Here is a 14,062-nt window from a genome sequence, read left to right as displayed (position 1 = left end):
AATTTAAGTTTTAATAAATTTAAAATAATAAAATAATTAAAATTTTAACTTCAATTTTTTATATATTTATAAAACTATTATTTTACAATATTCTATTAAATAAATTGTAATTAAAAGAATTATAAAATAAAAATTTAAGAAAATAAAATAGAAGAAAATCAATTAGAAATACAAAAAATACAAACACTTAATTATCCAGTTAAATTCAGAAACACCATCTCATCCTCTATTCTACACATACTTAAAACAAATTAAAGAGTGCCGACCAGAGGAGCTTGAAGAAAGAGCAAAAAGGAAAACAGCACTCGGAGACCAGCTCCTACAGGCCCAACGGACAAATTGTGGACCTGGAGGAGTAGTCTAAGCCGAAGCAGCTGGACCTCACCAGTTACACCAAGACGGTGTAGGAGCTTAAGCGGAACACTGCCAAGCTGTAGGCTAGAATAACAATTCCGCTCCGAGCTCTCTCGATTGAATCTACAGCTTTTACGTTTGGACATTTAGGCATGTTCAGGGAATGACTTTCGTTTTTTAAAACAGTGGGAAAAGCAACGCAGGGCTTAATGGAGAAATCGGAGGATTTAATAATCAGTCAATGAAGCTGTTGGCTCCGAGAAATGCAGGCGTAAAGATAGTAAAGTTTTTGAACTTGTTATTTTTCAATGGAAACTCTGTTGTTTGCTACACCCTCCCCATTATTCTGCAAGAGGCCTCCAACCAAATTAAAATCGTTTCAGTTGTTTCACATCAATAAATTAAAACACATTCATTTCCACTCAGTTGGATTTTCAGTTGTCGGTTATCAACAGAGGCGCAGGCAAGTGCAGGCTTTAGGGATTTCCAAACCAGAAGAAGAAACCCAAGCAATGAATCCAACACCCATATGGTAGGCAATTTATTTATTTTGGTGTTGTTGGTGTTTCTGATATTTGTGATAAGCATGGCAAGTATGGTGCTGATAAACTTAATCGGTGTAATGAAAATTATGAGTTGCTGTTTGTGTTTTTCTAGCTTAATTACCATTCCCTTGTTTTTATGAGTCGGGGTCTTTGTAAGTCTTCAATCATACAAGAAAACCTTGTGGAAGCAGAGTAATTGAAACTTAATATTATCAGACAAGATCTTTGTTTCTCCCCTCCAATTCCTGTTTTGTAAGAACATACTTATGGCGATCATGGGGCATACGCCTGGTGTCTCTGGTAAAGTAGGTAATGTTAAACACACGATCCTCCTCTGAATTGGGGATGTGAGGCCGAACAGGGGCCGTGGCTGGAGCAAATGGGCGGTATTCCAGTGCATTTGGAAGACCTTCCACGTGCTTCGTACTCGAACAGGGGCCGGTTATCTCCCATGGCTTCTTTGCCCATTTTGATGGCCTCAAGTCCTTTAATCTCCACACTACCTGCTTCAATTTTTCCGCCGCCATTGTTACAGGAAATAAAATTTTCTTCACATGCAAGAGAATGGTTTGGGTTAATGAGATGGGGTTCTGGAAGCATCTGAGACCTTCACGGCAGGTCTAGAATCATCTTCCAACATTAGTTGCCACGTTTGGCTTCAGGGATCAGCAGGAAGCTTCTCGGAATGGGAGTTTCATAAAGAGACTTAAATTTGTGCTGCAAGTTCAAGTGAAATCTAGAGAACACTTTTTCTTTTTTCTTTACTTTTAAAAAGATTTGAACTCAGTCCATGGACCATTCTAGACACTGATGACAAACTCTTACTCGGCAATAATTTTTTTGGCCCAAAATTTAAAAAAAATTGGCAAAAAATTGAACATTTGAAAATATATAATTTCTTAAAATATTTTTTAAAAAACACACATACACTAAATTTATAGAATATGATAACATATTACTGGTTTCCATTATATATAAATCATAGTTTGAGTTAAATACATATCAAATACCAAAAAACAAGTGCAACCTCTGAATAAATTTGAGTCAAATACATATCGTAGACAATCACCACAAAACAGCTACAATCCCTGAATAAATATTAAGTTCAAGCTTTCGTATCAATGAAAATTAGAAAATTATAAATTTTGTCTATGACTAAAGCTCAAGAAAGTATATTGCTGCTGAGTGGGTGTTCAAGTAGATGGTGGTGCTGCTGCAATATCCTCAACAGGTGAGGAAATTGCCTTTGCTGGATCACCAACCTCATCTTCTGCCTTCTCACATTTTGCCACTTCTGTTGCCCATTTAGTTGCCTCCCTCTCCAACGTAGCTAAGTGATCGTTAGTGAAAAATGGTTCCACATCAACATCAGTAGTAGCACCATCAGGTTCAGCAATCCAATCCGCTAAATGTGGATCAATGTCATCTAGGTCAAGTGCTTCATGTGAACCCTGCCCTTGTACCCTCTTTTCATACAATTGAAAGTTGTATCACACATATACAAAGTCATTCAAGCGCTTTTGAGTCAACCTATTGCGCTTTTTTATGTGAATGGTCTCAAAAACACTCCAATTGCGCTCAAAACTAGAAGCACTATAAGATTGAGATAATATGCGGATTGCAAGCCTTTGAAGATTAGGCGTTGTGACACCATAATCTTTCCACCACAAATCTACAAGGATAAAAATTGCCATCTATAACTTGGTAAAGATTTTTATAAACTTAAAGATTGAAATAAATGGTAAAATAAATTTAAGAGAACATTTTTTTCCCTTGGTAGTATGGTGTCTCTCTTACAAACGCAAATAGGTGAAGATAACAATGGCCCTTCTTCCTTCTTATTCCTCTGTAACTCATCAAGTATGAGGTCTTGAATTTTCTTATCAACAACTAACCTTTGAATACATGTGTCCAGGCCAACTTGAACCTCTGCATCTGCTTTGAAAGTAGGAGAGAAAAATAACTTGGGGTTCAATGTAATGCCCCACCTTGATGTGGGGCACCATGAGCTGCCATTGGATTCGGGTCTGGAACTGTTGTACTGATTTTATGTGATTGAATAATGTTTTAAAGAGTGTTTTCAATGCATATGTATAAACAATCAAGCAATAAACATGTAATACTTCTTTGCCAACAGGAAAATGATAACCCAACTCCAAATGAGCTTAATTTAATTCTGGTTTGGGTCTGATTACAAGTCTGATTACAAAAGCTCAGGTCTGATATGAAATATCAGACTATAGCAGCCTATGATACACCCTATTAATTTAAAGATTTGAACGTGCAACATATAAAGGCATACCTGTTTGATTTATCATTGGAAACTTGAGGTTGGTTGATTTAAAGGACTTTTTCCAAGTCTGATCTGAAGTATACAGTCAAGTAGACAGCGTCTTAGGATGCTCAACAAATCTAATTGCAGCAAACGAAACTCGTCCTTTCTCTCCCAAAATCATTCTTGGCTGTAGGGTCCACTCTAGGCGCCCCAAAAGTTGAAGAAGTAGTTTTCAAATTGGGCTTGGGCCCTTGTATCTCCTCCAATGCAAGAGCCTGGGCCTAAGCTGTTACAATCTGTTTTTTGCTGAATGCTTCCAAAACTCTTGGATTTGTGCTGAAAACTTAAAGTTGTAGGGTTCGCCGGGTTTAGGGCCTAGTACTGGTTTGGTCCAGTTCAAGATTGGGTCTTGTTCCTGTTTGCCTTTGGGTCCGGCCAGGGTTCATGCCTGGGCGAGCTGGTTCGTCTGGGGCGAACCTGGATGCTTGGGCACCCAAATTTACTATTTTTTTTGCAAAATTTTATAAAGTTTATAGCAATGAGGGTTTCTTGTTTGTAGAGATATGTGTTTTGAACTTGCAGATTTGTGTGATTGTTTTACAAGTTATCATGCAGGTTTAAGACATAAAATTATTAAGAACAGCATAAAAAATTGTTAACCTTATAGAATGTATTGGAGCAGTGCTCAATCACAATAGTAGAATACCCATGCATTAGCTCATTTTGATTTACAATTCTCAGCTTATGAACAGCAACAGAAGTATTCAGTTCCCTGAGCACACTAACGATTTACACACTTAAGCATTGGGACTTGTTGGGTCTCAAATCAACAGATTGGATAGGTTCTAAGGAAATGTCAACTCCTATGTTCAAACCCTCCAATTGACTCGGCCAACTTATAGAGTGAACCTATTTGGTTACTGTTGTGACCATTTCACACATCACCCCATTAGAATGGGGACCCCCCTCTTTTTTGCTTTTGTTTTGCCTGTTCTTCTCTCTTCTTTTAGGGTTTTGAGTAAGTGAGTGAGTCGTCTGGACTAGGGTTAAGCCTTGGGAGTTTTCCTTTTGATATTTTCGAGCCGAAGTCAAATTTTGAAAGATTATTAAGCCTCCTCCCGAAGGTTGCAAGTTTGAAATAGGATGAGCCTGCCAGGAAGTCAAGTGTGTCTCAGGATGGGTCCAGTCTGGATTTTGAGGGCAAATTCAAGTTAGTGTTAGCATTTTAATGATTAAATTATACATTTTGTCTGGGTAAATTTAACCAGATTTTGGAAGCAAGGTAACCGATTCCTGGACTTGAAGACGACCTAACCCCGCATGATGAAGTGATCTGAAGACCTAAATTTTTGATATTTTGGCTTATAAGGGCAAAATCGCTCCTGTCCCTCTCTCAGGGACCAAGGCGAAAGTGATATTTGGTGCATCTTGGTTATTGACTTGTTTTAATTGTTTTTTGTAGGGTCGCCAAGGGATGCAATTGGACGTAAATTGAAGACTCTGAAGATTTTGAAGACTCAAAAATGACAAGTTTTTTAAGTTTAAGACCCAAATCGCTCCTGTCCTTCATTGAAGGACCAAGGCGAAATGGCTTACTTAGATCGTTTTGGGCCTCATTTGATCGAACTGAAGCATCAAGGACGCAATGAAGGATGAAATGAGCATAATGGAGTATCCAGACTTAGTCGTTGGCAATGAAAGGTTGAACTTTTGGCCTAGCAAGACAGGTTTGCTGCTGTCCCTCACCCAGGGACCAGAGCGATTTTCTTCAAACACACCTTCTTGGACATTTTTTGGATTTGAGTTCTTGTTCATAGCTTGCAAAATGATGGTATCTTCCCCAGCAAAAGAAATTTGAGATGAAAATTGTAAAGATTTGACCTTGAGGACAAAAAGCGCTCCTGTCCCTCACTGAAGGACCGGAGCTTGATTTTCAAAATTGCACTGTCCTTGCAGGATCAAGACGATTTTATGATTTGAAGAGACCAAGGAAAGCATGATTTATCCATTGAATATAATTTGGAAGGCTGACAAAGGACGGATAAGCTTGGATTTGCAAAATCGCTCCTGTCCCTCACTGAAGGACCGGAGCTTGAGTTCCTAAATTACATTGTCCTCACAAGATTTAAATGATTTCGCGATTTGAGAAGGTCAAGAGAAGTATGTTTTATTCGTTGAATATAACTTGAGTGGCTTATGAAGGAGAAAATCGACCCAAGATACAATAGGCGCTCCTGTCCCTCTTCAAGGGACCAGAGCGACTTTTAAAGGAAGCTCCTGTCCCTCTCCAAGGGACCAGAGCAATTTTCTCAAGAGACAAGTTTTTGGCAAAGGAAAAGCAAGTTTTACGTTTGAGATGAGCAAAGGAAGGCATAATCGCTCCATTGAAGATAATTTTGAGAGACTACAAAACACCAGTGGAGCCTATAATGGCCAAGGCGCTCCTGTCCCTCACCTAGGGACCAGGGTGAAAAACATATCATCAAGTCTTTCCCTCCAAATTTAGATGAATCCAGGCCAAGGCACAATATGGCAATGATATTTGGAATGCTTCAAGGAAGAACAAAGTTGCAAAGACCACAAAAAACTTGATGAAATTGGTTAAGGCGCTCCTGTCCCTCTCCAAGGGACCAGAGCGAAATCTTCAAGTATGCCTAATTTTAGAGTACCACGTTCGTTTCAAAGACTCAAGATGGAAGGCGGAGTGATATTCTACGTTTAGTAAGTGATTTAAAGATGACACGATCAAGGGTTTGTACCAAGAACTAAAAAGGCGCTCTTGTCCTTCACTCAAGGACCAAGGCGATTTTCATAAAAACAACCATTCCCTTCCAAAGCCACGTCAAGGCAAGGCTATGCAAGGTCAAAAATGTCCTTCGAAGGACGATGAGCAAGGAATTAACCTCAAGAATCGACAATTTTAAGCCCAAAAGCAAAAATCGCTCCTGTCCTTCACTGGAGGACCAGGGCGAATATCCTTGGAAGAGCTCATTTTGTCTTGGAGAAACGAGTTAGGCATGCATAGAACAAACAAGGAAGATCATTGATTGCCCTGCAACATGAATTGGCGATTGGAAAAGACAAGGACCAAGGACAAAAGGATGAAATCGCTCCTGTCCCTCACCAAGGGACCGGGGCTAAAATGTTTTAAGGAGCATTCATTCCAAAGATGGAATAAATCAAACTCAAGATTCCAAGCGAAAAGGCCATTTTGGACGTCCAAGATGAGACTTTGAACGTGAAAAGCGAGAAATACAAGGCTAAAATTGCATGAGCGCTCTTGTCCCTCTCCAAGGGACCAGAGCGATGTTGTTGATGTCCCTTATTCCTCCCATTCTTAGGCGCCAATTTTTTTTCGAATTGCATTAGATGCTAAATTCGCTAAAACTTTGAAATATTTTAATTAAATTGGCATTTAATAAGAACGCATGGGCATTTAATAATTGATTTAAGCCTTTAAAAAAATCAAAATTTTTAATTGCAAAGGCATTTAAATTAATTATTATTAAATTAAATAAAGAAGAGAGCGCTTGGGGTATTATTTTAACTTTTTTTTTTGCAAGGTCGGCCTCTTTTATTTAATTTTTATTTATTTTAGGCCTATTTCCAAGTCGGCCTATGGGCAATTGCAATAGTGAGCACCTATATAAGGGAGGTATTTTGAAGCATTTTAATCCATTATTCAATCATTTATTTAAATGCGATTTGGAGAAGCAATAGAAGTGCGAATTTTGATCCAAGAAGAAGTGCGAATTTTGATCCAAGAAGGAGTGTGAACTTTGTTGGAGGTTAGAGGTGGAGGAGTCTTCCTCAAGGCGTCGAAGACCCCAAAGGGTGGTGAAGTTGATGAAGGAGGCGCATTTGCTAGAGGACTTCGATCTTCATTTTGCCTAACGAATTTCTTAATTTTTGCATCGTTTTTTAGAGCTAGTTCTCAAAGAGAGGTATGGCGAGATCTCCCTTGTCCAAATTTTGAATTTTGAATTTCAAGCGGCTTAGTTAAATTTAGGAAATGATAATTCAAAGATTTATCATGAAGTTTCCTAATTTAAAACTTAAATCCTCTTTCTAATCTATATTTCTACGTTCCAAAATCTATTACTCATTATGAAATGTTGTGCAGGTATCAGGATGGCGACCCCAAAGATAGGAGCATCCACCAGTCGTCTAGCCCTTATGAAGGAAGATCAGAAGAATGAAGAATTGGAGACCAAGATCGTGTCAAAGTGGAGCAACATTGGAGATACCAACTTGGGAAACTTCAGTGTGAAGAAGTTTCGAAAGGTCCCTTATATTGGAAAGCCATCACCTGTCGCAAGGAGAATAATTGAAAGTGGTATCATCAAGGCGGCCGGTTTCCCTCCAGCAGTCCAGTGCCATGAGTTGATGATCGAGTGTGCCCGCCATTATGACCCACAGTCAAGATCGATCGTGTCCAAGGAGGGAAACACTTTGGCTTACCTTTCAGAGGAGGCTATAAGTGAGGCTCTCCATCTTCCGGAGCACAGAGATATGATTTATAAAAGCTTAGAAGGAGCCAGGTCCATGTACGAAGATGATCCAGACACTTGCTTGAGCATCATCAACAAGAATTGGTTACTCAAGAGTCATCCTCGCCTGAGCAAGATTCCAAACACACCACATAGGATCGACTTCCAGGAGGAGTATAGAGATTTGATAACCTTGCTCAACCGAGTCACAGGGGCTCCTCAAGCCTTCTATTTTGAGAAGTGGATGTTCTACTTCATCCAAGTGATAGTTCAAGGAAAAGGAACAATTCATTGGGCTAGAATGATTAGCCATTGCTTGGACGTGCAGTTAAGAAGACTAAAGGCTACCAAGTCCTTCCACATGAGTTCATACATCATATATGCCTTGATCAGGAGTTTTGAATATGCAGGACCACCTCACAGAGGAGTGATCGGAAGAGGGCCTGGGGAAGTCAGAGTTTGTGATTCCTATGTCCATTTGCATCATCCACCTGGAAGTGACTACAAGTTAGTCAATGATACCTTCACGATGAACATCACCAGGACATTGCAAGGCGGGATTCACAATCGGCTATCTCAAGAGGCACAAGAGCTTGTAAAGAGGTATGGTGCTTGGTTCATCCAATTTCAGAATTTTACATATATTAAAGTTCATGGATGTCCTTCACCTCCCTACATGTTGCTGAGATATCCGACAGACAGAATAGTGTTACTTGAGGTGACTAGACAGTTGGCAGCTTATGCGAAGGCATTTAGACACCGGCATGGAAATGGAATTCCTATGCCTATCATACTAGGGAATTCAGTTGAGGTATGTCCTAATGCTCTAGCCATGGATGATGCAGAGAGGGAATTGGCCTTATATTCATTTTCATTCTTTGCCTTGAGAGAGAGTTTTGATCCTTATGGGTACATAGAGGAGACAGTTGGTAGAAAGTACAAACATGAATCTCAGGTAGAAGATTTTTGGATGAATCTCTCAGATGATTTTGAAGTAAAAAGAAAGATGCATTCCATATTGCCTTTAGATTTCATCAGGAAATGCAAAATTTATAGAGTGGCCGATCAAGCTCAGGACAATGGCAGACATCTCCAATCATCTTATGACCGAGAAAACAAAGCAGTGAGGATAGATTGGAATGAACCTGAGATTTTGGATCTAGATGCTTTGATGGCTCCAGTTTGTCTTGTACTCGCAGATGGGTTGATGTGCAACATCAAAAGTTGAGAGAGCAGAACATATCTATGACTTTCACTTTGGAGGAAAGGCCAGGGGAAGGAGGAACAAGTGTAAGTGAAGGCAATCCTCATCCCAGAAACACAAGCGAAGGCAACCTTCGAAGCACAAGTGAAGGTAATCCTCATCCTAGAGGCTCAAAGAGAAAAGAGAGACCTGAGAAAAGGGAATCCTCCAAGAAGAAGCAAGAGGCCAATCGAGATCGCTCATCCGGCACATCTTCTCGACAAGAGAAGAGGACACTTGAAATGGAGGAATCTATGGAATCAATGGTCCAGAACGATAAACATGAAGAAGGATAGGCACCTCAACGTTCATCAAGTCGATCTCTCCAAGTCAATGAGCTACATGAAGACAAGAATGATGACGAAGTGACATCTCCCCTCCGAGAAGAAGAGACATTGCCTAAAGAAATACAAGTTAGGGAGACGAGGTCTGCCATTCCAGATTGGTTAAAGGAGAGACTAACAAGGGTGATTGTGATTGAGGACGAAGATAATGTGATTGATTTAGAAAGCCTTGTTGGAAATTCTTAGGAAGTGACAGAAAAGAGGAAGGCCACTAAGATGTCCAAGATGATCAGAGATGAGACAGGATCCAGGAAGTTGCAGATAGCTACACCAGCAGTGGACAAGTATGAAGGTGAAATCCTCGTAGAAGAATATGATGTAGAAACATTTGAGCTTGGTCCACTCACTGCTGAGCAAACATTGGATGAGGCAACCGATTCGTTTGAGGCACTAAAAGACAAGCTTAGGGAAGAAATGGAGAAAAATAGAAAGCTTGAGAGAGAGGTCGGTGCATGGAGAGGCTACTTTAGCCATCTCAATCAGCCTTTGGAGCGTCAGGATCCAGCAGTATCTCCTGTACAGGCACTTCCCATTGAATCAGTTGGTGAGGCAGAAAGAGTCAAGAGTTTGGTCCAGCTTATGAGCTCTTGGATTGACAAATCCCATGCAGTTGCTATTGAATTTGCAACAAGAATGATGCAGACCATCCACCGAGCTATCCAAGTTCTTGAGATCATCCACAACCTAATGATAACTGTAGCCGCCTTTGCCCATACTAGAGATGTTATCATTCCTGTTCTACAAGTAATCAGACAAACATCAAGGAAAATCCTAGCACAAGAAAAGATAATGGATGGAGGATCTTATAATTTACTCCAGTGGTCAACTTTACTCCAGATGAAGGAAGTTCTTTTCAAGGACATCAGTACCAAATGCAATCATGTTGAGGAGGTCATCCATCCGATCCAGGACAAGGTGTTCGAAGTGTTATGTACTATTCTTGGCAGGAGGATCGAGGTTGAGATAGATGTGGATCTTCAAGAATTAGAAGAAAGAGTCAAGGTCATCTTTTGCAAAGATGAGAATGTTATCACAGATGAGCAACGGGATCAAATGTTTGCTACTATGCTCCTGATTGAGAAGATCAATGAACTTGAACCTGAATGGGATGCGGCTCTTCTCAAGGCTTTCGATCAGGTCATCCACTTGGAGGAACGAATGAGGAATCTTCCCGAGATTCCAATTGCTGAGATTGAAGGAATCGTGTCTAGATTCATTGCATATGCTAAAAAGGAGCATTGGAAAGGGAATAAGGTTCTAGAAGAGAGGTTGTTATAGATGATGACATGGCACCTTAATTATCATTGGTCTATGTTTCCTAGATTTTTGTGCCAAATTAAATATTTGGCTATGCATTTAATATTGTTCAATAAAAGGGGAACTTTTGTAATAAAACCCTAATTAGGGTTTAGGTGTCAGAATCTCAGCCGTTGATCTTCTTTTGATCTGGGCCGTTCATTGTAATTGAGGATGCTATATATACCCTCACTCACTTTCATTTTGTCATTAGAGAATAGTTAGCAATAAGAAATAGTTAGAAGTTTAGAGCTTTTGGAGAAGAAAGTTATTTTGTAGCAAGATTGAGCATTGAAGAAAGAATTTCAAGCAATTGTTGTCTATTTTGGCTTTGAGATCAATAAAATATTGAAGTTATGGTGTTTTATTGCAATTCTTGTGGCTATCTTCATGGTTGTTTACTTTCTTGAATCATTCTCAGTCAAAGTAGTATTTAAGTTTGAAGGACTAAAGTGATTGACTTGATCTTTGGTGAGATTCACGTTCCAAACCACTAGCTTCTTACTGATTGTAGGAACGCCTTGTGTGGTCAACTGGAGAAACTCGAATTACTTAAACCTTCAATTGTCATTGAGCTTTGGATATGTGCCTTTGTGGTAGTGTCTATGATCCTTGATGAATTGAAAGATCATTTGTTACCTTAGAAGATCGCATCAATTTCAGTTGAGTTGTTATTTCATGGCAATATTGAAATTGGTAGAATCTTACCAAGTCTAGCCTACATTGGGTCATTCTTAGGATTAGATTAGAATTTATCCCTTGCAAACTCTACCTTTTGATCTTTTTTGAGAACTTGTTAGTTTAGGGAAATCTTGTTCCTGCAGCTCGGATACGTAAGGCCCCTTGATGAAACAACATTCACAACGACCACTGGTGCTTATCCACACGTAGAGACCCTACATAAAAGAACATTGGAGTCACCCTGATTGATCCTTTTTTGCGACATCTTCAGCAATCAGAGGTTTTATTCAAGAGAGGATAAGGTACCCTTGGGTATTTTATTCTGTGTATGATTGTGTACAAAATACACGTCAACAGTTACTAACTCTCTCACTTTAGGCTCTGCAGGACCTAGGCGGGTATACCTACTCTCTAGTTGTTTTCAATGACTAGTGCCTTTTATAGCAGATTAAATATCTTGATCTGGCTTCCTCCTATCTCAGAATGGCATAAGTTCCTAGGATAGAGATATAGCAGATGAGTTCAAGATTGTTGTTGTAGAAGTTATCTGATCTTTGTGCTTAGAATTTTACACTATTGCTGACTTACTCTATATTCCCTACTCAACTATTCCTATTATTGTTTGTTCAGTTATGAACTTTGTAAATTGTAATGAGGGTTGAACTTAATGATCAGTGCCTTTTATATTTTCGGGCTACAGAGTCAGTTACTTCTTTAGGGACTTAATATATACCGTATGAGACAATAATTAAACCTATCCCTTATAGGTCTGTCAATTGTTATTCCCTTATGAGCTCAGTTAATCACTTGCATTATTAAATTGCTTGTGTGTACTTAACCCAAACCTTATGAGACCACACAAGAAAGAATTATCAGGAACAATTACAATCCACAGATAAATCTTTTAATTCAATTTGAGATAACACAAAATGAATACTTTACTGAAAGAATATAAACAATCTTATCTACTATGATAATATCACACACAAATGCCACAAAGAAGAATACTCTGCAAATTTAGAATAGGAACAGAGATCTGATCTCGTATTAATTCTCCGATCTTCGACTACAATTGATTAGCCCCAAAGCCCCGTTTCTATCTCCTTGAACTCTTTTTTTTTTTTATACAAAAATCCTTCGCTTTATATATGTAAACGAAGGGTCATGACAAAAGATGTGTCCTTTTGTTTATACATCAATTAGGTAGACCGTTTGTTAACTAATCTAAACACAAGAAGACTAAACATTCCCATGTGTTCGGTATATTTGTCATCTTTGTAAAGCCTGACAGTGTCAACCAACTTCTTCATTTCAAGCTCTTGTATATTGTATCCCGACAGGATGTAATTCGCTAATGCAGTCGGGTCTTCTTTCTTTTGTAGTTCCTGAAATGATTGCTCCTTGATATTTACCAATTCTGTTTTCCACTGATCCAAGGTAGTCAATATACCTTCTCTATAAAAAGAGGGCACCCTAGGGGTATTCCCTTTATCCAAAGTTTGTATTTCTTTTTCCAGCATACTCCCGAATTCTTCATGGGGTCTTGCAAAAGTATCAATCTCTGCCTGCTCCTCTGGCATGACATCAGTGATCCCTTTGACTCTGGATGTAAGCTGCTTATGCTGATCGAAAGCCTTTATAGTTCCAGTATATGTAAACCAATATTTCTCCGCAGCAGGCATCATTGATTTAAACCTGTGATCAATTATGTCACTGACCACCTTATACATCTTTTGCCTCATATCTTCAACCTGCTTGGTAGCCTTTTCTACTTTGTATTTCTAGTACGAGGCATCTGAAATATCATCCAAGCTTCGACCTGTGGGATATGCAGCATATTCACTTATGGGAGTTCCTATCTCATGCTGCAGTATCTTTGTTTGTAGCCTCTGATTCTCATCTTTAGTCTTTTCATATAAACCCTTATAAGTAATATTTTCCCTAACCAAAAATTCTGTCTGATCCACATTTAGCCTGGCTACATCTAAATTCAATTTTGCTGTGACCCTAGGGTCTGTCTTCCCTACCTGATGAACCATAAGATGTCCAAAGGTTTCTTCTGTATCCATAATAATTGGCCTTTTCCCTTTCGGGTACAGTGCCCATTGCAAAAGAGCCTTTTGATCAGGGTCATATCCTGAACTTGTGAACAACTTATCCACTTCTTGGGGTAATACCTGCTGGTTCGGGTCTTGCTTCTTTAGAAACCTGTCAAACATAAGTGCTGAACTCATGTCCCAACCTGAAAAGATAATGGCACCAGCCTCTTTTAGCATCTTCCTCCCCTTTTCAGGGGTCATATCCTTCATGAGAATATCAATCTCATCCTGCAACCTTTTCATCTGCTCTTCTTTTGGTTTCCCAGCCATAATTCTTCTCACATGAGCCCCTTTGTACTGGTATAAGAATGAAAGGAATTCCTTTGAGGAAGTGAACCCTTCTTCTGCAACAAAATCTTCATGTTCTGTCATTCTTATATCAACCACTTCCCTGATATTGAATTCACCAGTGTCCATATCCATTTCTACCTCAAAGCCAGGGGGATAGTCTTCTCTAGGGGAGTCAGCAGGGATGCTACTAGCAGTTGATTTTGGTGACATGTGAGCCAATGGCTCACTGTCTCTTCCAGTTTTGATAAAATGGAGAAACTGTGGGGGCACTCTATGCATAATTTCTGCCTCATGCTGAAGCAGTTTTTTAGCTACTTCCAAGGGGTCTTGGAGATCTCCAAGTAAATTTCCATCCACTTTCCCCCTCACTCTCTTCCACTTGAAAGCCTCCCAAGTCGTCTCAAATCTTTCTCTCAAGGCCTTAGCTTCCTCCCTTTCAAGATT

At 39.4% G+C, this 14,062-nt stretch overlaps 1 protein-coding gene across 1 annotated transcript in view; it reads left to right on the top strand.

Moving 5' to 3' along the window:
* The first annotated feature begins 231 nt into the window (after nucleotides 1-231).
* The window catches only part of LOC131049869 (phosphoribosylaminoimidazole carboxylase, chloroplastic), a 174,272-nt gene continuing 160,441 nt past the window's right edge, over nucleotides 232-14,062 (top strand). The window contains exon 1 of the mRNA XM_057983951.2: nucleotides 232-886. Coding sequence (XP_057839934.2) covers nucleotides 663-886 — 224 coding nt within the window. The 5' untranslated portion in view covers nucleotides 232-662. The remainder of the gene's footprint in view (nucleotides 887-14,062) is intronic.

This window comes from Cryptomeria japonica, chromosome 2 (genome assembly GCF_030272615.1).
Source record: "Cryptomeria japonica chromosome 2, Sugi_1.0, whole genome shotgun sequence".
In the NCBI taxonomy this organism is placed as follows: domain Eukaryota; kingdom Viridiplantae; phylum Streptophyta; class Pinopsida; order Cupressales; family Cupressaceae; genus Cryptomeria; species Cryptomeria japonica.
Note: the sequence above shows the minus strand (reverse complement) of the source record. Positions and strands in the feature narration are given on the sequence as shown.